The 23,664-nt window shown below is 43.0% G+C and overlaps 1 protein-coding gene across 11 annotated transcripts in view; it reads right to left on the bottom strand.

Annotated features, from left to right (window-relative positions):
* Nucleotides 1-23,664, bottom strand: part of BLNK (B cell linker) — a 153,569-nt gene that overhangs the window by 100,392 nt on the left and 29,513 nt on the right. For 6 of the 11 annotated variants that reach the window (XM_039482979.1, XM_039482965.1, XM_039482967.1 and 3 more), the window contains one exon: nucleotides 8,470-8,516. The exons of 3 other annotated variants lie outside the window; for them this stretch is intronic. In XM_039482979.1, coding sequence (XP_039338913.1) covers nucleotides 8,470-8,516 — 47 coding nt within the window. Of the gene's footprint in view, nucleotides 1-8,469; nucleotides 8,517-9,201; nucleotides 9,278-23,664 lie in introns of those variants that run through there. 2 more of the 11 variants (XM_039482976.1, XM_039482971.1) reach the window with 2 other exon arrangements.

Raw genomic sequence — 23,664 nt, 5'->3', positions numbered from 1 at the left:
GAAGTCCAGACATTTAAAACAAATTTTCAACCTACATTATTTGGTAAGGGCTTGAGTCCCTGTTCCCACTGAAGTCTATGTTAAAAATTCTGTTGATTTCAGTAGTGCAGTACCAATCTTCAACCCTAATATTAAGATAAAATTAGGCTACAGCAATCAAGCACACAATCAAGAATTCTAAAAGGCAAGTTTCCTAGTTCAGCCTTAATTGAATCATTTTGCACATGCTGTGTACTTTGATATACATTTAATAACTATGACTAACCCACATATATAGAGATAACAGGATTAGAAAATGCTATCTATGTACAAATTGGCAGAAGTAAGTAACACTCTGCTGGAAACAGAATGTTTTATATTTCCTGACTTTTCCATCCTAGATTCCCCAACCTTAGTGTTTCATTAATGTTTGAATTAAATTTCCATGTTTTTTTAAAAAGAAGACAAAAACAACCTACAAAAACAAATGGATCCTTGACTGCAAATGTTCAATATTTTAAATTATTCTAGGTAAAAGCACAGTGTCACAGGGTGTCATAGTTCAGGGGTGCAAATCCAGACCAGACCACCGAGGGGTTGTGTCACCACTTGCCTTGTAACCTTAGATGCCTTAGAATTCTCTGCTGTTGTAGCTCCCAACCTAACAGCATGCAGGTCACACCCTGAATGTCTATGTGCCAGGCAGCCCTGTGGGAGAAAAAGGGACCTTCTCTGGCCTCATATGGAGCAGGTGCCTCATCCTGCCTCATGGCATATGAATGCAGCATGTTCACAAGCTCGGACTTTTAATCAGCTGCTGACAGATCTCACGGTGCACACAGCTCTTCTAACTGCTTCTTGGTGAGCTCAGTATCTGCTTCTTTGCTCCTCCTGCCTTTTCTGCTTCTTACTCATTGTTACACTTTCCTTTCTTCTATTTCCTTTGCTTGAAATAAACAGAAAATAATAAAACTGTAACCTTTCTTTGACTGTTTCCAGCCTCGTGAGGTGGTGCTGGGAAGGCAGCCTTGCAGCTGGTGTCCACAGTGCCTGTGCAAAGAGAACCTTGCTGTGGCGAGATACAGGCGTTCAGAGCCCCTTGACACCACTCCACCCCTTTTTCCCAGCATAAAGAAGCTGGAGCAAGCAAGAATTAAGGTCCATGGGCATGATAAAAAATGCTGAAAAGACTTTTTTGGATTGTTTTGCCTTTCCTGAAGAGGAATTAAAAGTGGTGAGGGAGGGGAGAGAAGCAGCCAAATCTAAAGGTTCTGTTGCTAACAGTTTGAGTTATACAAGTGCAAACATGTCAGCTGGAATATATGGGGAAAATATCTTTTTGTTAATGCAGATATAACTCTCTCTAATACCTCAACCAATTTTGCTCTTAAGTTCCCAGAGTGTAGGGAGCATCCTTTGCTTGGAGACCATCTATGGAAAATTTCAGCCCAATTTTCCCCCACAAAAAAACTGAAAAAGATGTTAGAAAAGGATCCAGATATCAGTCTCAACTATTGAATCTGTGCTTCATGAATACCATAATATTCCTGGTTATAGTGTAAACCGACAACCACTATATAGAACCACAGTGAAAAGTGCTAGATTTCAAAACAAGGAATCCAGTTCCTGCCCACATGATGATTATAAAAGGCCTGTAATTATAGGCTGGTCATCACGGTTCACCTACTGCACAGCATCTTAGGTATTTGCAGTGCTACCATATATAAATAAGATAGGCCCAGGCCACTGACAGTTCAAATCAGCTTTGGAGTCTGTTACTTACATAACAACGTGGCATGTGCAAATTCAGAGACGGGGAGTGGTGGTGTCTGTTTTGCCTATTACAGAGAGATGTTCCCTAAATATATGTCCCAGTTTTGAAAACCCCACCCTAGTATTTGGGGCTGGGGAGTTCATGTCATTTCATGTTCTGGTCTGGGACGTATCTCTAATCATGTTTAGGAAGGCCTTTTAATTTCATTGTCCCTAACATGAGTGAACAGAGTATTCTGAAATCCTGTCTGTGTAAACACCTAACTTTAGAAATCTTGAATTATACACCTAAGAGACTAAGCTATAATTATCTCTCTCTCTATATATTTATTTCTAAATTATGGATATGTACCATTCAATTATATCTAAGACTTTTATGTCAGTTTTGCAGCATACTCAGTTGCAAATTTCACAGTCAGCCTTACACTTTCCATTAAAGACATAAGTGAGCATCTTTGGAAAGACTATTTCAGAACACTGGTACTTGTGTGTGAGGCTTTTTGATGAGTTTCCCCAAGAGTGGAAATTTATGTGTCTTAGACAACAGTCTTGAAAGTAATGTACTATTCTGGATATCCTTGTTTCTGCAATGAATTTCAACCCTGAATAAAGCTGCTTCTGACCACAACAGCTGGGAATGCTACCTCTCATCGGCTCTTCAGAGAGCTGTCAAATACCTGAGAATTTCAGGAGGACTCCAGGGTATCGGAGTGACAGTGTCTGACCTATAGTCTGATTTGCCGAGTGAAAAATAGAAATGTCCCACTGTCTGAAAACATATTTCACCAGACTCCCAGAAGAGTGGACTCTGCAGAACTCCTCCCAGAGAATTTAAACCTGTAACCAGGTCTGACCAGAATGCATAACTGGAGGGCAAATCAAGGTGCTACCTCAGGAGCCTCAACCCAGGGGATGAGTATATGCCCCTTAGGACTGCTTCTGCAGTCTCAGAGGCTGCGTCTCCATTAGACTTTTTTTTTGTGGGGGAGTGGGGTGCGACAGTTCTCAGGGCACCCAGCACTGAGTCACCTTGCTACCCTCTGCTTCCGGAGTGACGGAGTTTTCCCTGTATCTGCCTACCTGGGTGTTAGGTCCCTAACATCAGCAGCCTTTCAGCCACTCAAGCACTGTCTTTGTCTTGCAGGTTACCAAGAAGAACACTCTGGTTCTCAAATCCCTGCCACTGGCTATTCACAGAAATATCAAATCTCCTTCCCCCCACAAAGGAGCAGTTGTACCCCATTTTACCAGTTTTACTTTAAACTCCCTGATCCTGTATAACTGAGCATTTGTAATGAAACAAAAGGTTTCCTTAAGAAAGAATAGAAATTCTACTAGAAACACAAGAAAGTGATGGAAACAAATGGTTGCAACAGAAAACAAAATCATAAAAAGTGGACCAGCATCTACACTCAGCAATAATTAACTTTCCTATCTAATAAAGGATTTCCTCCAAAGTTCAGTCTGTTGTAGAGTTGGCTGGCTTCACAGGAACCAGGATCCCATTTTTCATGAGAACATCCCTGTTCCCTAAGATGTCTGCTCAGTACAAGGATCCAGAGTGCCTTCCCCAACTCTGTGTTGTACTGAAACAGTCTTTTGTCTTTTTTCATAGACAGGGTGATCCCCTGTCTGATGTAATGTTCCTTTTTTAACCCCAAGTGGTTTCAATTGTTGGCAGTTGTCTCTGATGGCTTTCCATTGAAAGTCTTGGGATGGAACAAGGCTATACAATTGAGCCTTGCAATGTCATGGGCTCACCAGAGTGAGCTGACCATCCCCCTTGCCTGAATGGGCAATTACCCACTCATGTATTGTCCCCTGGTGACTAACGTTTTACTCTAAGTCCATATAAAGCTTACTTTCGATATAAATACATTATTTCTTAATATTACCCATATATATGTCTCTCATTGATTATGAATCTTGATAAGTTACAAGTTTTCTGTCGATACCTTGCATGTTATTCTTTATGGATAAATATCCTGTAAGACGTGTTTGGTGCAGAGTTTGTCGGGGCTGAGGCAAGAGTTGTTTGTAAAGAACAAGGGAGTCTTTGCCAAGGGGCCTCTGTGACATTGGGGATATTTCTCATTATTTTATAACTACTGGTCGGAGTGCTAGTGTAGACAGGTAATTGGTGATTTTACTACTGTATCCACTAACTGTGCTTAGGTCTAGATGATGTGATTGTAAGTCTTGGTGAACACAGCTCTACACCAGCACTGCCAATGTTGCCAATGCGAGTAGAGCTCTACTAGTGGAATACACACTGAAAGGTTTCCCAGAGAAGTCTAATGTAGACAAGGTCTGTTTCAGAGTGTCAGCTAGAAGCAGAATGGTACAACCAATCTTTCCCACGTGCTTTACCTTTTCCTATTGGGGTGTATGTTCAGTACTAACTTGGAGGGAAAGAGAGTCTTCTACTGAATCATCAACACCACTTACTGCAGCACCCAGGTGATTACTTGGGCCTGGGTAGGGTGACCAGATAGCAAGTGTGAAAAATCAGGACAGGGAGTGAAGGTTAATAGGGGACTATATAAGAAAAAGCCCCAAATATCAGGACTGTCCCTATAAAATCAGGACATTTGGTCACCCTAGGCCTGGGCTACACCAGCGGGGGGGTTCGAACTAAGATATACAACTTCAGCTATGCTATTCACATAGCTGAAGTCAAAGTATCTGAATTCGACTTACCTGGCCGTCCTCATGGCGGTGAGTTGACCTCTGTGGCTCCCCCATCAACTCCGCTTACTCCTCCTGCCGAGGTGGAGTATGGGCGTCGATTAGCGGATCGATTTATTGCATCCAGATGAGACGCGATAAATCGATCCTCGATACATCGAACACTACCCGCTGATCCGGCGGGTAGTATAGATGTACCCTTGGGCTCCCAGCTATACACTGATGCAGCCTGCCCTTGGTTACTTGGTGAGATCTTGCAGGATCGCAAAGTAAAATGTAGAATGAATGCAAGTTTTAGCCCTCAGACTGCTCTTAGCTTTCTAGCCTCAGCATCTTTCCAGTTTTATGGTTATCTAGAGCAGGGGTTCTCAACCTTTTTCTTTCTGAACCCTCCCCCCTACCCGCTAATATGCTATAAAAACTTCACAGCCCACCTGTGCCACAACAACTGGTTTTCTGCATATAAAAGTCATGGCCTGCATTAAGGGACAGCAAGCAGGGCAATTGCCCAGGGCCCCACGCCACAGGGGGCACCGTGACGCTAAGTTGCTCAGGCTTCTGCTTCAGCCCCAGGTGGTAGGCTCAGGGGCCCAGGCTTCAGCCCCATGCAGTGAGACTTTGGCTTTCTGCCCTGGGCCCCAGAAAGTCTAACACTGGTCCTGCTTGGTGGACCCCCTGAAACCTGCCTGGGGGCCCTGGACCCCTGACTGAGAACCACTGATCGAGAGGTTTCAGAGTAGCAGCTGTGTTAGTCTGTATCCACAAAAAGGACAGGAGTACTTGTGGCACCTTAGAGACTAACAAATTTACCAGCAGGAGAGAAAAAAAAAACTTTTTGTAGTGGTAATCAAAATGGCCCATTTCCAGTAGTTGACAATTTGATTACCACTACAAAAATTTATTTTTCTCTCCTGCTGGTAATAGCTCACCTTAACTGATAACTCTCATTATAGTGTGTTTGGTAACACTCATTGTTTCATGTTCTCTGTGTGTGTGTGTGTGTGTGTGTGTGTGTGTGTGTGTGTATGTATATGTGTATATATATATATATATATATATATATACATACAATCTTCCTACTGTATTTTCCACTGCATGCATCCGATGAAGTGGGTTTTAGCCCACGAAAGCTTATGCTCAAATAAATTTGTTAGTCTCTAAGGTGCCACGAATACTCCTGTTCTTCTTACTGATCTAGAGTTACATCTAGAGCTACAGTAAAAAGGATTTAAAAAACACACAAAGTAAAGGCCAAGAGTTTGGAAGGGGTGCCTATGTGTATGGGAGTCCAAGACCTCTAACTAATGGAGGTTAAGAAGAAAACTTTACCTATGAGTAGGTTATTTTATAGCTGTCTGCTGCAGGGTTTCTTGCACCTTCTACTGAGGCATCTGGTATTGGCCAGAGAGAGAATATACTGCTAGCTGGACTACTGGTCTGATCTTGTATGGCAGTTTGTGTTCCTATATTCTACTATTAGGAATAAATCAGTTGGGGAATATCTGCTGTGACTACAGACTTAATTAGAAAAGCTCATATGGGCTTTGGGGTTAGTTGAGCCAGTTTAGGCTGTGGACATTCAAGAATGCAGTACTGAAAACTGGGATTCCAGTAATGGAATGGGGCCACCATGGTTCTTCCCATCTTTCAACCACTGCTTGGAGTATTGTTCACCAAGCATTAGATTGTTACATTACCTTCATTAAAGTTGCACATTTTTGGCCAACTTTCTATGTAAAAAATCACTTGTTCTCTTTTGCTTCTCCCCTCAGCAAATTTCAAGGGGTGTCTCCCTTTCATTTTAAACTGCTAAAAAAGCAAATAACATTTTGGTTTAAATATCTCATACTTAAAAACAAATATTCTTCATGCATTTGATGTGTTTTTAAAGAAGCCATTTTATATGAAAAACCAAAAAATGCTACAAACAAACAAACCCTTACATATCTTTCACCATTAATTTTCTTTGCTTTTTTTGCATGTGAAACTTTTTCATAGAAAATTGGGCCAACTTTTTGAGTTTGTGCTTTAGGTTTGCCAACAGTGTTCATATTACAGAAGAGCATGTGCTTACTCCTATTAAGTTTAACACACAGGGCCTGAGAAAATGCCTATGTCTATGGAAGTCCAATGTCTGATCCCAAATCAATGGGATTCTATTGACTTCAGGTGCATCTTAGATTAGGCCCAAAAGTATCACAGAAACAAAGGTTGCAGCTTCAGTCAACTTATTATTAATGTTCTCTGATTTTCCTATTGAAATGACATCCCATTAGATTTTAATTACTTTGCACGAAGGTCCTCCTGACATTTCCTTATTCGTTTAGTTAATTATTAAAACAAGTCCAGGGAAATATTAACTTTTTTAGTCTTTAAAGTTTATCAGTAGGAATGCAGGTATGATGGGGGGAAAACAAGCTTCTTATTGACAGGGAGAGAGACATTGGACAGCTCTGTTCTTAAACCAGAGATAGTGTTTTATCAGAGAAAGGAGAAAGATATAACACAGGATAGTATCAGGAGGTAGCCGTGTTAGTCTGTATCCACAAAAACAACAAGGAGTTTGGTGGCACCTTAAAGACTAACAGATTTATTTGGGCATAAGCTTTTGTGGGTAAAAAACCTCACTTCTTCAGATACATGGACTCCATGTATCTGGACTCCATGTATCTGAAGAAGTGAGGTTTTTTACCCACAAAAGCTTATGCCCAGATAAGTCTGTTAGTCTTTAAGGTAACACAGGATAAAAAGCCAGGAGGTAAAATATATGCTTCATCGTAGCTGACAGTGTACGTTTTATCAGCTAATATCCACGTCTTACTGCTTTTGTTTCACAGAGAAAACACACTGATATTAAAGGCATCCAAGAGAGAGACTATCCCAAAATATTAAAAATATTTCACTGTAAACACATTCGAGTGGCCACAAACTGTGTGTAAGCATTTCATAACCTTAGAATCAAAATTTCTTGTTTCATAATTTTACAATACTACTGGTATTCTAAAGGATATTTAAATATAAAATGTTACCACGGGGCGTTGCCTAGAAATGTACCAAATTATATGTGTATGCCATTTGCTCATTAGGAGCTGTATGGAGATCGCCCACACATTTGTTTCAAATAGGCTGTTGAATAGTAATTTCTGGTCATTTGCAGCCTGTGCTAGATATGATTGTGTGACCTAGCCCCTCTAAGCTCATTACCAGTCCTCTGAGCCATCTCGTACCAAAGGAAGGTAGATTTTTAAATTGACTGCAAAACAGAGATTGCCGAAAAGAAAACTTGAATGGCTTGGATTTGGACCTGATTTTATCCAAACACCTGAGTGTTTGGATAAATGGTTCTTGTTTGGGCTCTGTTCTGTATAATATACAGCAATAGACAATGTGGTTTCCATGCTATCACCACTACCTCATTGAACTGATTCTTTATCTGCAGTCTATGCACATTGTGGATTACCATAGCAATGTTGCTTTTGCAGAGTTCCGATGCTTTTCAGAAGATCTCAACCCAGATTTTCAAAAGAACTCTGCTCCTATTCACGTACTTAAATAAGGGACACATTTTCAAAAGGGCTCCTCACACAGCAGCAACCAGTGATGTGCAAGATTTTCTAAATATCATGTTATTTGCAGAGCTGCAATTGAAAACCTGGCCACTTACTAAAGTGCCTGTCTGGGAGATGAGCTCAACTGAAAATCAGTGGAAAATGAAACCTGCTTGGTGTTCCTGAAAAGCTGAATGTTAAAGTTGAACTTTGTACTTTCCCTCCTGTTGTAGTTCTTCCTGATAGTCTCTTCATGTGCAACAGAATGCTATTTTGTCAGCTGATCTGGGTCAGTATTCTTGCAAATATTTTATTACCTTTCTTTTGGGAAAATTCAACCCAAATGACTTACAGTCTTTACTATGCAGTGAACAGGAGCTTACAATTCTCAGTGTCAACCTATTTACCAACAAAAAGAGTGACAATATGCAAAGGAACAATGGTTATTTAATGGGGAAGCAGAAAGGAACAAGAGACTTACGGCTGGTGCATTACATTGAATTTGTTCAATTCATAGTCTGATATATTCTGAAAAGAGAGAAAAAAAGAGGATTTATCAAGAAAATATATTTTTAAAAACAAATTAAAGGGTCAATCTAGATTGAGACCAGTGTATTGTCTGAAGTTCTGAATTAAGTAATTTTTTTAAAATTTCCCTTTGTTTATGAAGTCACATGGCTATCTAGCCTTAGTTAAAGCTTAACTTTTTATGACTAGCATTTGGTAACATTTCTGGAAGGTAGCTCACACGTACCATGCAGCTATGAATTTAACCTGGAATGTCACAGATTAACAAGCACAGGCTAATGGATTATTTAAAAAAAACAAGAAGTGATAAGCCATCTTGCATGGTATATCTCCTGTCTTGTTCTACCACAGACTTTCCAGCTATATTCTCCTCTCTTCAGGAGCTTTTATTGAAATTAGGGAGGTTTGGGTAAAAATGGGTGGGAGGTACTAACACATGTCAGAGTTTGGTCTGCTACTTGACTAGGTTTTGTATCACTCTTCATCTGCAATTTTAGGAAATGAACAGCACAATACAAGTCAAACTTTCAGCCTGGCTTTAAATAGGATTCTGGTTTTTGTTATAGATTTTTTAAAGGATTTTTTTTAGTGCAAAGTTGCAGGCATAATCTTTGCACTTGCTGTTATTTGCACCTAGACTTACACAGGTAAGTGAACTAAAGGGCAAGTGAAAAATGACACTCACAATTATATGTACTTGCAACAGTGGAAGCCACTCGATGGAAAATCAAGCTATATACGTAATGCATGACCTGGAAGAAGGAAGCTAAAAGATAGTTTATATATTGTTTAGAAATTGCCTTTTGAAAAACAGTTAAAGTATTCATCTATGTACAGGAGAGAATTAAACTCAATATACATGCACTCTGAAATGTATTTTGAAAATTGATAGTTGCTAATGATATTTCTGAGCCCAATGTTGGATGTGGCCACGTTGTGATGAAAATCATTTGTGGTAACAACAACTGCACTCTACCTTTGGACTCTTGGGGAATGGGTGGGAGGTGCTTCCCCCACTGCTTTCAACAGAAGCAGCAGGCCCAAAGTGTGCCCCTTATAATGGAAGGGACAGTAGTCCAATTTCTATTTACAGATTGCACGGAGTGGATTGGTTTCCTGCTTGTTGCTTGAGGTTCCCTAAGCACGGGACTGATGGATGTGAAGTCTTTGAAGTTGAGGCTTTGGTGTAAGCTGATGCTCTCCAGTGACTTCAGTAATACTGAATTCATTGTAACACAATTGACTTGCTTACATCAATTCTCAATGTGCCCATTTGACTTTTAAAAAAAACAAGCTGTCCCATTTGTTTTCCTCACTCACTTTTCCCTTGGCATTACAGACAAGTTGATGCCAAACACATACAATTAAAATGAGAAACTAGAGCAACAACAATCAGATGAATTGAACACATTAAGTGGTGCACATGGAAGATGTGAGTCAATGCATCTCTCTTCAGCCTATATTTAAATTCAAGTGTATCTCTGCATTTCATTGTTATTTGATATTTGTTGGAAAATATGTCATTTCAGACACTAGAAAACCCGCCATATTTAATACTTATCCTATAATTATACTGTAACACAAAGCAGCTGCTGAACTGCACATAGTGTGTACAATAATTAGTGGATGATTTGCCACATCTGGAAATCAGCAAATTCCTTTGGAGCGTTTAAAAGTATATCTAGCTGTCTTATTGACATATGGCACATTTGTGTGTTTAAGTACAGTCTGCAACTAAGAAGCACCCAAATCCCCATTGTAGAAAAGTGACCATTTATATTAATGTCATTATCTTCTATCATTAAATCATTTTAGTCCTGAGGAGACAGAACCCCACACATGTTATTAGATGCCTTTAGTTTTTGATCACTCCCCTTTCACCATAAAAGTAGCAGCTCATTTTCATTTCTTTACCAGCAGTTTTGGTCATCATCTCACTTAAGTTCAATGAAATGAATATTACGATTCCTAAGGCAAAACCGCTCTGTGAATTGCAACTAATATTCTGCTTTCTTCTACCGCAACAGTCTCCAGAGGGGTTATTTAATCTGGAATCATATTAGTGCCCCAAAAGGCTGCATGAAGCCACCAGGATGGAATCCAACCCTGTCTACACTGATGCCGGCTGGTAGTACAATTGAAGTACTGGCTCAATGAAGTAATCATGTGAACTGTCTCTCACTCTGGCTCTAAAGCTCTCTGTCTCAGGTGCGTGCCTGCATGCACACACACACACACACAATTAATAGACATTTTCCTAGCAATATTAGGCTGACATTTGGATCCCTTTTCCCTACCCTGGGAATGTTTGGATTCAGAGTTTTAGTTTTGGCTGCGTTATTAGAGCTAGCCCTGAGCTGTGAAATTCATATCTGAACTGAGGGGATTGGAATCCATAGCTTTAGCTGAGGCCCATCTCTTCTCGTCTTGTTTAACATATTCACTTTTGCAGCAGATTGTATCCTTGATCATAGCTGTGTGGCAAGAAAAATCATGACTTAAAACAGAGTACAAAGATATCATGTAAAATCGGCAGTCAGGAAATTACATGATGGCTTGAGGGAGGTGACTCATTCTCTTACGTTTTCATTATTCACTACTTCTATTGTTGCCCATTTTGGAGGTTATAATATGTACTGCATGTGACTCATACTGGCAAGGCTTGGACTATGTTGCATATGAATGTAAATGACAAAGACATTAAAATTGTTTCTTCTCTGGAGGGAATTCAGCTACAAGACACATAATGAGCAACTAATGGGGCAGATGAGAGAGTTTCTGTTGTCTAGGGCTTCCTGTGTTAAACTGAAAGAGAACCTAATAGGTATGTACTGTACATTAAAGATATACACATGCCATATTGTCCTTTAAATATGCTTTAAAATAAGTTGAAATAAATTGGAACTGATGAGATTGGGGTCCAGTCTTTAAATGTTCACAACAGGACCTCACTCATTTCTGTTTTTTGCCAGAGCTAGAGCAATGTTATGTTTTGCAACTTTGGCACTGTACAATCCACTTTAATGTTCAGCAAATTAGTCACCATAATATGCTTTCCTATTTTTTTACTCTCTATGATGGCTTCTTTACACCTCTGGTGTATCTTCCTTTCAAAGTAATTAACCAGCCACAGTGGCTGTGGAGAAATTCCTAATAATTCTGTTTTAGCTAACAACTGACAACTACTTTCCTATCTGCTCCTTGCTTCTTCAGTCCTCTAGTTTTCCACCAATGAGGTAGCAGGGAAGGTTACAATAACACATTTAATTGGCTAAAACAAAACCAAAGACTATCCTAAGGAGCACAAGCTCTAGCCGCTTGGAGCAGGCAACAAATTTTTTTCTCCTGGTAGAAGGTTCAAAAGTTCCCTGTACAGGGATCTGGTATGTTTTACCCTAAACATTTGGTTCAGAGTTTCTGCTAAGTGTTCACGAATTCGTAGCCGAGGTTGTATTAATGGGAGTTGATAGAAGAGCCTCCCAGATGTCCCTGAAAAAGGATAGTTTTAGTATCATGCATCCGACGAAGTGGGTATTCACCCACGAAAGCTCATGCTCCAATACGTCTGTTAGTCTATAAGGTACCACAGGACTCTCTGCCAGTTTTAGTATTGATTCCTCTCATGGTTATGAGCCATTTTTTTCCACTATGGTTTAAAGTGGGTGGCTATGAATAAAGCTAATATTTTGTCATGGATATTTTTAGTAAAAGTCACGGACAGGTCACAGGCTTCCATTAATTTTTCTTTATTACCCATGACCTGTCTGTGACTTTTACTAAAAATATCCATCACAAAATGGGGAGCTCAGCTGTGTGGTCCCCACATCGCCTGCAGTGGCTAGGCAGATGCAGCCTAGGGGGCCCTGTTGCCTGTGGCAGCCAGGAGCTCCAGGGTACCCCCAATGGACCCTGCAGCTCCCGGACACCACTGGCTGAAGTCACAGAGATCGCTGGAAGTCACCCCTTCCAGCACCCCTCAAATATCCCTCCTAGTACCCCATCCCCTATAGCACCACACCAAATACCCCCGCCCAGTACCCAAAACCCTTCCATCACCTCCTAAATACCCCCTCCCAGTACACACACACATCACTCCAACATCCCCCTCTAGCACCCCCAAATGCTCCTCCCAGTACAAATACACACTCTTCCTGCACCCCCAAATACTCACTCCCAGTACACACACCACTCCAGTACCCCTCAAATGCCCCCTCCAGCACCATCCCCAAATACCTCTCCCAGTACACACACCTCTCTAGCATCCCCAAATACCCCTCCCTTCACACACCTCTATAGAACCTCCCAAGTACCCCTCCCCATATGTATACAGCCTCCAGCACCCCCAAATATACCCTCCAGAATCCCCCAAATACACCCTCCCAGTACATACACACACCCCTCCAGCACCTCCCCCAAATTGTTCTCCCAGTACATAAACACCCATCCAGCATCCTAAATACCTTTTACCAGTGTACACATCCTTCCAGCACCCCCCAAATTATCCCTCCAATACTCCCAATAAACACACACCCCTCCAGCACCATCCAGGTATCCCACTCAGCACACACACGCCTCCAGCACCTCCAATACACCTCCCAGTATACACACACCCTTCCAGCACCCCCAAAATGTCCCCTCCAGCACCCGCTCTCCCACACCCTCCTCTTGGCAGTGTCCTTTATTTGGGAACTTGAAATATGATAACTCTATAGAAGACCACTGGAAATCTGAAAAGGGTCAGACTTTAGCTCAAATAGAGATAGTGGGGATTCTCTGGATTGTTTGCTTTGCAAACATGCCATATTGCTTGATAAGGTTCTCAGTATGTGATCACAAAATGATGTATTTATACTGCTGACCTTGTCATCATCTGATAATACTGGGGATTTTCTGGACTTTTCGCTTTGCACACATACCATATTGCTTGTTAAGATTCTCAGAATCTGACCAGAAAGTGATATATTTATATTGCTGATCTTGTCATCACCTGACAATAGAATCGTAGAACTGGAAGGGACGTCGAGAGGTGATCTAGTCCAGCCCCCTGCACACATGGCAGGACTAAGTATTATCTAGACTATCCCTGACAGGTGTTTGTCTAACCTGCTCTTAAAAATCTCCAATGATGGAGATTCCACAACCTCCTTAGGCAATTTGTTCTAGTGCTTAACCACCCTGACAGGAAGTTTTTCCTAATGTCCAATACTGAGAGTTATTTTCTGTTCTATTTCTAGATGACAATCATAGGCCTAAGGCTTCATTGCTTTGGTGAGTCCAGATATAGGGAAGAAACTATGGGCTTTGGTGGGATGCCTGACATGACTGGACAACTCCACACCAAAGTTTCATGGGACCACGTGGGAACTTTGGAATATCTGCCTCCAAAAATGCATGTACTATGCTGATGGAATCAAAAGGGACTACCAAATGTTAAGAGAGAAAGCCAGTCATGTGGTGTTCTTCCCTGGTGTAAACTGTGCACCAGAAAATTGTACTGGTTCAAATGGTCAGCCCAACATAATATTCTCAAGGGTTAGTGTTCAAAAGGATTGATAAGACTTGATAGATGTGAAAGTAAATTGTCTACTCTGCACAGTAGATGTGCTGTTTTTCGGGTGTCCATATATATGTATCAGTCTCTAATTCTCTGACAGAATATTGCTGGTTAGCAGATGTCAAGACTCCAGATCTCAAAGCACCTGGTCTCTGTACTTGTTCTACAGTAGAAGCTGTAGCTGATGCATGGTTTCACCTGTGATGCTGGGAAGGAAAAATGGTCAATACCAGAAGAGATGTAAAAGCATTTTTTGAGGGAGTGGATCAATCTTCACACTGGGTATCTAGATCCAGGCCACTTCATACAGCTATAGTGCCCACAGTGGAATGTTGATGTTGGTGCCTACCAGGATAAAAAGGAGGTAAGAGGTCACCATGTCTATGAATGATGGGTTCTCAACTGATAGAGCATTAGTCTGGGACTCTGGTGACTTGGTTCAAGTCCTTGTTCTACCATAGACTTTCTGTAGGACCATGACAGCATACAGCCCTTCACTCCTATCTTCTTGTATAAATGGCTCTAACACCTACATAGTATATTTTATTTATTTCACTAACACTGCCCTCTTATAGTCCCATGCAGCAATTCCTATTTACAATGTTGTACAATCATAAATGGGGGAAGAGATATCACCAGGCAGAGATCTCCCTTTATTTGGGCTCAGCTCTGCAGTCCTGTCCTCCCCTTCCTTCCCTCCTCTCCTCCTCCTGCACTTCCTTCCTGTGCTCTTTTAAAAGGCTCATTATCTCTCCTCAGCTCAGGCAGAACTAGTATTTAGCCATTTCTTCTTTCAATCAGGCATCTCCAGGAGAACTATTTGGATTTACAGTGACCTGAGTGCTGGTTCAGCTGCTGGTTTGCAGCACTCTGTCACAAGGACCTTGAGCACGTCACTTAGTCTCTTTGTGCTTCAATCTCCCATCTGTAAAATGGGGGTAAGAGGACTTCCCTAATTCACAGGGGTGTTGTGAGGACTGAAGATTGTGAGGTGTTCAGATGTTATAACAGGACCATATACAAATATCTTAGATACAAAAAAGTTGTGTGGTAGACTCTGTTATGAGAAGAATGAGGATTCTCTGAATATTAGAAACCAGTTATTCTTAGGCTGATAAACTCAACTCATTTCTCTGATTTAGCAGGTGTACATCTTCAGCTTAGAGTTGGGTGGCAAATTCTGTGAAATAGTGTTTGTGAAGGGTCTTTCTGATTCTGAACAGCTTCAGCCACATTCCCTTTTGACTTGCTGTTCACAAACATTCACACACACACATTTCTGTTGACACAAATGGTTGGGGAATAGGCTATCCTTTGTACGAATACCTTCATTTGCATGCAAACAAGGATGATTGTATGTGAACAAGAGCAGTTCTCAAAGAACCTATTGGCTATAATTTGTTTCCATAAAGGGATAGTTGGGAAATTATGAACAATAATACAAGCAAACAGAAAAAGGGACTAAATTCATCAGAAAAATGATTCACAATGAAAAATATGACAAGTTCTAGTTCAGGATATTTTAGTGATGAAGGTGTAGCAGGATGTGGTATAAATGTTGGTCTGATATACTGAGGAAGTGAGAAGTCTTCATAACCCAAATGCCACATGCACACCAAGGGCATATCTTCACATACAGTGCTGCTACACCAGCACTTTATTTCTGTCTTTCCTGAACAGCACACCCTTCAATACCCGTATTTCAGTCATGGCTACTATTCCACCATGTTTCTGTTATCCCTGATCTGTAGTTCTAGTTCCTCCATTTTGTTACCCAGACTCCTTGCATTGGCTTTGCCCAGATTCCTCACCTAATTGGGCATAATCATTCTATTGCCAGTATCGTTTACCTGACTGTTAGTGCTGATACCAATGAAACTATCTTTCCTCTTAATGTCCATGCTCCTAACCACAGCTATTCCTTTCTCCATTGCTGTATCCTTTCTTTCTTTGATTTTCCTCCCACTCAATGTTAGAATCATTGGAGATTACATGAGCAACTCCCAACCATCTCCCCCAAGTTCCTAGTTTAAAGCTTTTTAAATCAGTTGTGCCAACTTCCATCCCAGAAGTTTATTTTCCTCCCTACTCAAGTGGAGTCCATCCCATGAGAACAGTCCTCTGTCCATGAATGCCTCCCAGAGGTCAAACATCCCAAAGCTCCCCTTATAATACCACTGCCTGTGCCATCTGTTGATCATCATAATCTTGTTTTATCTCCATTTCCTTAAGTGTCTTCCCCAGCCTGGCTTAGTCTCCCTTGATAGGTTCCAACAAGAATCTAGCTGTATCATTTGTTCCCATGTGAAGGCCAATCCGTGGATTCTTTCCTGCTCCTATTAGCTTCCTCTTCAGCCACAGGTCCACATCCCATATCTTAGCTTGGCAGACAGCACACCCTTCTGTTCTCCGGATTAGCTCTGGTGACAGGCCTGTCTGTTCTTCTTAGTAGGGAGTCACCATTTACATAGATTTGCCTTTTTTCCTGGTGATGGTGTGATTCTTCGGCCTTCCTTCTTTTTGGCTCTTCACCTCTTCTTATAGGATTAGTTACTCTTCACTTCCTTGCCCTTCTACCTTCAGTTACTGCCTGCTGTGTGCCCCTTCTTGATTTTCCAACTCAGCAAACCTCTTCCTGAGCATGATTTCTTCTTCACTATCCAGACTTTTCCTCTGCCTGGTTCTTGTAGTCGCATGTTTCCACTGGCCACTTTCCTCACCCAGGAATCTCTCCTCAGATTTCTTCAGTCCAGTTTGCATCTGTGAGTCTTGACTTTTCCCTTCAGCCTCCTCTTTCCTTCCCTCCATCATCTGCACAAATTCCCTTTGAAACTCAACTATAGTTTCCATCTACATCTCCAAACCTCAGATCTTCTCTTCCCTCAGCTCTATCAATCACCACTTCATACAAACAAAGCTCTTTTCAGGTACCTGCTCCAGCATCATGTACATTCCGCAGCATCCACATCTGGAACAGAATTGTGTGTTGGACTCTGTCAGGGGGAGACATGGCCTTTCTTTAGTCAAAAATGGCATATTATTCAGTGTTCTCATTGAGTGAGATCTCAGTATTCTCCACCAGGAAGAAATGCAAGGCAATAGTGATTTGGCAATGGTTTGTGGTGAATGATGTCAATATATTTTATACTGGCTGATTCATGGAATAAAATCTGGAGTTGGAACTTCTTGGTATCTTCCTCAGGTAACGGTAAAATGGTGCAACACAGGGAAAATGGCAGAGCAGAGGAAGGAAAATAAAAACCTGGCAACCTTGGAATTAAGACCTAGGCATTATAGTTTATAGTCAAGTGCTCAAAAATTTTTGCCTGCAAAGATGGGAGATCAAAAGAATGTATTTGTGTTGTAAAAGTGTGAGGGAATATTTTTAATGTAATCATCCACTTTAAAATATATAAAAATATGACATCTAGTGGTGGTAATAGGAAATGTACTTGAAAGGTAGCTCTGTTGCAATCCCAGGTTGCAAAGCGGATTTATCAGCTGTTACTGTACTACAGGAGATTATAACTGCAGTCTGGCCCCATTAAGACTGTAATATCACATATGGACTAACGAAACCACCTCTACTTGTATTACAGTCTTTTACCTTCAGTTCAGCAAATTAAATCTAGCCCCACTTATCAATATGTGACCTATGTGAAATGAGTCGTGGTGTCAGCTGGAGTATAGTGAGCAGATGCTCATATCACAAAGGTACTGTCAGCCTTATTGGGAGATTCATTAGAAAGGAAAAGGACAGAATGAACATGAAGAGAACAATACTCTCACCCCAAGAGGTGATCCCCAGCCCCATACTTCAGGGTAAGGCACATCAGCATGATAGCTTACAGGGGCAATGCAGCTGCTTTGTGAACAAACAGAGAAATCCAGTCTCCATTCAAAATGTGTAAGAATCCTTAGGAGGGGAAAGACAGCCTTGTGGTTAAGGGCTGGACTAGCACTTAGGAGATTAGGATCTGCCACAGACTTCCTGTGGAAATTTAGACAAGGCATTCAAACAAAACATTTGCATGTGCTCAAGTAAAGTTAAGCACGTGATTCTAGTTGGGGCCTCTAGGTGCTACCACAATACAAATAACACTTTAATAATAATCAATATTTCTAATAATGAAATATTATTAGATAATTAAGCTCAGGGATACCATATTTACTTGTAAAGGATGTGCAACATACAACTAATGGAAGGGAAGTTGTTGAAAAACACTTAGTATCTGAAGGGAGACTAGCTAGCCTAAGTTGTAGGACACCAGCAAGCATGGGTGGCAAGTTTGTAGAAATTTTGGTGGTGCCCAGAACCTGACCCCCAACTCCGCCCCCCCAACCTCCGCCCCCACCTGCCTAAGGCTCTGGGAGGGGGCTTGACGGGGGAGGTCTGGGGTGCAGATCCTGGGCTGGGGATTAGGGTGCAGGAGAGGTGCAGGGTGCAGGCTTTGGGATGGAGTTTGGTTGCTGGGTGCAGGCTCTGGGCTGGGGCAGGGAGTTGGTGTGCAGGAGGGGGTGAACGGTGCAGGCTTTGGGATGGAGTTTGGGGTTGGGAAGGGGTGTGTGGGAAGGGGGAGGGGGTGCACCTTTTGGGGAGGGAGTTTGGGGATAGGAGGGAGTACAGGGGTGAGGGTTGGGGGGCTGAGGATGAGGGATTCATGATGCAGGAGGGGGCTCAGAGCTGGGGCAGAGGATTAGGGTGCAGGGGGATGAGGGGTTCATGTTGCGCGGTGGGGCTCAGGGCTGGGCCAGAGGATTAAGGTGCGAGGGGATTAGGGTTCTGGCTGGGGCTGGGGGATGAAGGGTTCATGATGCAGGGGGGCTCAGGGCTGGGGCTGAGGATTATGGCGCGGGGGATGAGGGCTCTGGCTGGGGATGAGGATTAGGGCGCGGGGGGATGAGGGCTCTGGCTGGAGCTGAGGATTAGGGTGCAGGGGGATGAGGGCTCCGGCTGGGGTTGAGGATTAGGGTGCGGGGGGATGAGGGCTCTGGCTGGGGTTGAGGATTAGGGTGCGGGGGGATGAGGGCTCTGGCTGGGGCTGAGGATTAGGGCGCGGGGGGATGAGGGCTCTGGCTGGGGATGAGGATTAGGGCGCGGGGGGATGAGGGCTCTGGCTGGAGCTGAGGATTAGGGTGCGCGGGGATTAGGGCTCTGGCTGGGGCTGAGGATTAGGGCGCGGGGGGATGAGGGCTCTGGCTGGAGCTGAGGATTAGGGTGCAGGGGGATGAGGGCTCCGGCTGGGGTTGAGGATTAGGGTGCGGGGGGATGAGGTCTCTGGCTGGGGATGAGGATTAGGGTGCGAGGGGATTAGGGTTCTGGCTGGGGCTGGGGGATGAAGGGTTCATGATGCAGGGGGGCTTAGGGCTGGGGCTGAGGATTAGGGCGCGGGGGGATGAGGGCTCTGACTGGGGCTGAGGATTAGGGTGCGGGGGGCTGAGGTATCTGACTGGGGCTGAGGAGTAGGGTGCGGGGGGATGAGGGCTTCGGCGGGGGGTGAGGATTAGGGTGAGGGGGGATGAGGTCTCTGGCTGGGGATGAGGCTTAGGGTGCGCGGGGATTAGGGGTCTGGCTGGGGCTGGGGGATGAAGGGTTCATGATGCAGGGGGGCTCAGGGCTGGGGCTGAGGATTAGGGCACGGGGGGATGAGGGCTCTGACTGGGGCTGAGGATTAGGGTGCGGGGGGATGAGGGCTCTGACTGGGGCTGAGGATTAGGGTGCGGGGGGAGGAGGGCTCTGGCGGGGGTTGAGGAGTAGGGTGCGGTGGGATGAGGGCTGTGGGTGGGGTTGTGGATTTGGGTGCGGGGGGATGAGGTCTCTGGCTGGGGATGAGGATTAGGGTGCGGGGGGATGAGGGCTCCGGCTGGGGTTGAGGATTAGGTGCGGGGATGAGGGCTCTGGCTGGGGTTGAGGATTAGGGTGCGGGGATGAGGGCTCGGCTGGGGTTGAGGATTAGGGTGCGGGGGGATGAGGGCTCTGGCTGGGGCAGAGGATTAGGGTGCGGGGGGATGAGGGCTCTGGCTGGGGATGAGGATTAGGGTGCGGGGGGATGAGGGCTCTGGCTGGGGTTGAGGATTAGGGTGCGGGGGGATGAGGGCTCTGGCTGGGGATGAGGATTAGGGTGCGGGGGGATGAGGGCTCTGGCTGGGGTGGAGGATTAGGGTGCGGGGGGATGAGGGCTCTGGCTGGGGATGAGGATTAGGGTGAGGGGGGATGAGGGCTCGGGCGGGGGATGAGGGTTAGGGATGAGGGCTCTGGCTGGGGCAGAGGATTAGGGGGATGAGGGCTCTGGCTGGGGCAGAGGATTAGGTGCGGGGATGAGGGCTCTGGCTGGGGATGAGGATTAGGTGCGGGGATGAGGGCTCTGGCTGGGGATGAGGGGTTTGGGGTGTTGGGGGCTCAGCAGCCTGCCTTGCCATTAGTGGAGGGCAGGTGCATTGCTGGAGCAGGGCACCTGGCACTGAATATTCCTGCCAGCAAGAGAAGGCTGGGTGAAAGAAGTGATGAATTTAAAAGAGGAACAAAAGGAAAAATTACTTCCTTGGAGATGTAGTTGGAAGTGGGCAGTATCAGCAAAGTTGAATTTCATAGTTTTAGTTTCAAGATTGGAACTTTGTTGCAAAAAGCATTAACATGTATTTATTGGGATTTATATTTTGAAAACTTTATTGAACAGGTCCATTCAACTCAGTTGATAACAATGATTTTTGAAAGTGGCATATTTTCAAAGGAAACAAAAAATTGGTGGCATAGTTTTGGTTAAATACTTCAAGTCCATGTAGCTCCTGTTCATTTTGAAGGATGACGTAAGACTGAGTGGTTAAGTCTGTATCAGTGCTTGTGTAACTCTAGCTACTGCTTGAACATATAACTACTTGCCAACAACAATCCTGTTTGTTGCAGAATTTCTCTGTCCAGTATGGAGAGGATTATATTGTTAACAAAACTCTGCCATACACTCACTCCCATACCATAGTGGTCTAGCGCTGTTTCCTCAATTTTAAACATCTCAAGTTTGGACGCAAAACATGTTCCACTGGTACAAGGCCTGTAGCCATATTTAAGAATTATTCCAAACATGATCACCAACCATACTAGCCTTCTCCGCAACTGTTCAGTGTAGACTGAACTCCCACACTTGGTCTAACACTGGTGCAGCTTCACTAGCGCTTACAATGGTGGAAGCACTGGTGTAGACTGTGTTCAGGTGTTCTTACCACTATGGCATATATCCCGCCTGCGGCTCTAAGACATGATCATAACAATGTCTGTACCTGACTTGCATTAGGGCTCTGATCGTTGCTAGCGCCAATGGTGCTAAACTGGTATGAGACCAAAAGTGTGAAAAATCCTGGCAGTGCTTGGGGCCTCCTGAGCTTGCTGTGAACACATCAATCAGCAAGAATCGCTGCTGCTGTTTTGTTTTCAGGAAGAGTTCACTCTCAATAAAAGTGACTTAGGTTATCTAATGGTCTGATACTTCCTGAGGGCTGCGTCCAAGGCAGCACAGGACTTGGGGTCCTAATTAGATTTCCATTTGTACTGGAAAGTGGAACATAGTTTTTATGGGAACAACCATGTCTATTTTTGTCACGTTTAGGGAGATGTATTGGTAGTCTTGCAAAAGCATATTTCTCATTTTCCCCATTGGGACGCAAGATCTTTCTGAATGGCTGACTTCATTTTTACACAGGTAATTCCGTGTGTTTTTTAATAGATTTTGAGCCACCACACTGTTTATCAGAATCATATATCATTCCTTAAAGTGAAACACTAATGCATTTCCTGCTGATATGATTTTGGTGGAGTGTCAGGAAATAACTTTCTTTTCCAGAGAAAGTTACCTGGTTATCATAGTTTCTCTATTAATACCCTTGGGTGTATGTTATTTAGAGGTAAATTCCCTCTGCTGTGCCTCTGAAGTCTAGTTCAGAATCTCAAACTCTTAAATTGTGTGTTTTAATTTATCACTTGGACTTTGAGTGAGCTCCTCGAGATAGCAAACCTAGCAGCAAAACAAAGATTGAACTAATTTAAGCCCAGTCCTCTTCTTTCATATGCCACTGGCACTGTTGGGTGTTGGGCAGTGATTTATTCGTTTGTGAGCAGATGTGCAAAAGCCAGGTTCCACTTTCCTGTATCACAGAAGCTGTCGGCACACACTCAGCTATCCTAGACTGTTTTTCTTGTGTCTTTACTGTCCAACCCTACAGACTACAGCTCATTGCTCCTCCACGTTGGGCAGCAAGAACAAAACTAGCCTAAAAGGAGACAGAAAATTAATCTGCTGCATAAATCTGTCTTTTGAGTGTGTGAAATGGGGAAGGGTTAATACTTTAAACTGGGATATATGGTGCCTCTTTTAGCTGCACTCCAGATACAGGAGTAAGAAAGGAATTCCAAGGACTCTTCAAACTCATGTTATTTTCACACATGACAATATGATGTTTTTGGGCTGGTGCCTGTTTGCATGCTCTTACTGGAAGGATGCTGCTTTTGGAACAGTGTTGTACCACAAAACTCAGAAAAGGAAGTTCCCGAATGTTCATACCAACATACTACTGTACATCTAAGCAAACTGAAATATTTTTGGTATTTGAAAAAGGAAACAAGTAACCAAGTACAGGAATAGCAACTGTGACCAACAGAATTAAAACATCGGAAAAAGATCAGCACAGCCTGCTGCTGTGGAGAGAAGGATTACACAGGCTTTTCAAAAAACAGAGAAGCTAGTGGAGTTGGTTGCAAATATTCTGACAGAACCCTTCTCTATCTGAAACAGCTGATACAACAAAATCAAAACATTTTGAGAGAATGTATTTATTTTATTGAAGTTTTTGACAAAAGATTACCCAAATGCTCTGTTTCAACAAGGTTGAAGTACTCATTTTTCATCATTATATTAGCATGTAATATAATATAAAATTCTCAAAGTAGTCTTCTGATAAGCTCTTTCAATCCTTTCAGAATAATTTTTTTTAAAAACTTTTCATTTTGGGGGGATGGTGCAAAGGGTTGGAAATGTCAACTTTTTGTTCCAATATGGGACAACAGGAAATTTCTTAATATTGGAATTTCCTATTGAACTTAAATTCTAAGTTTCAACCAGCTCTAGAACTTAGCAATTGGGAGAAATGTTGTTTTTTTGTTGATTCACAGTCTGCCATCATAAACACCAGGAGCTATGATCGCCTCAGATAAGAAGTATTTGGCTCCCTTAGTACTTGACTAAAAGAAACCCAACTTCTGCAGGAATTGGTGGTGGCATCGGGGGCACTCAACTGCTTAAAGTATTGCACCCAAATTAGAAATACCTAACGTGATGTATATTCTGTTAGAGCCTCTTACACAGACTCTGTAAAAGGACCTTACCTGATTGGTGTCACACTCAGCCATTACCTCAGTTTCCCTTTCTTGGTCTTCCCAATAACTGCACCCAGACTCTTGGTCTGTTGTATTAAAACTACTTCACAGGTCAAATGTCAACTTAAAATCAAAACAAGTCTTTCCCTGACTTCAGAGTGTCTTTAGCCCCTGCTGGGCTCAACAGCTCCTTCCCAAAATCCATTTCCTCAAACATCTTCACCTTAAGG

Source organism: Mauremys reevesii, linkage group 7 (genome assembly GCF_016161935.1).
Source record: "Mauremys reevesii isolate NIE-2019 linkage group 7, ASM1616193v1, whole genome shotgun sequence".
Classification (NCBI taxonomy): domain Eukaryota; kingdom Metazoa; phylum Chordata; order Testudines; family Geoemydidae; genus Mauremys; species Mauremys reevesii.
Note: the sequence above shows the minus strand (reverse complement) of the source record. Positions and strands in the feature narration are given on the sequence as shown.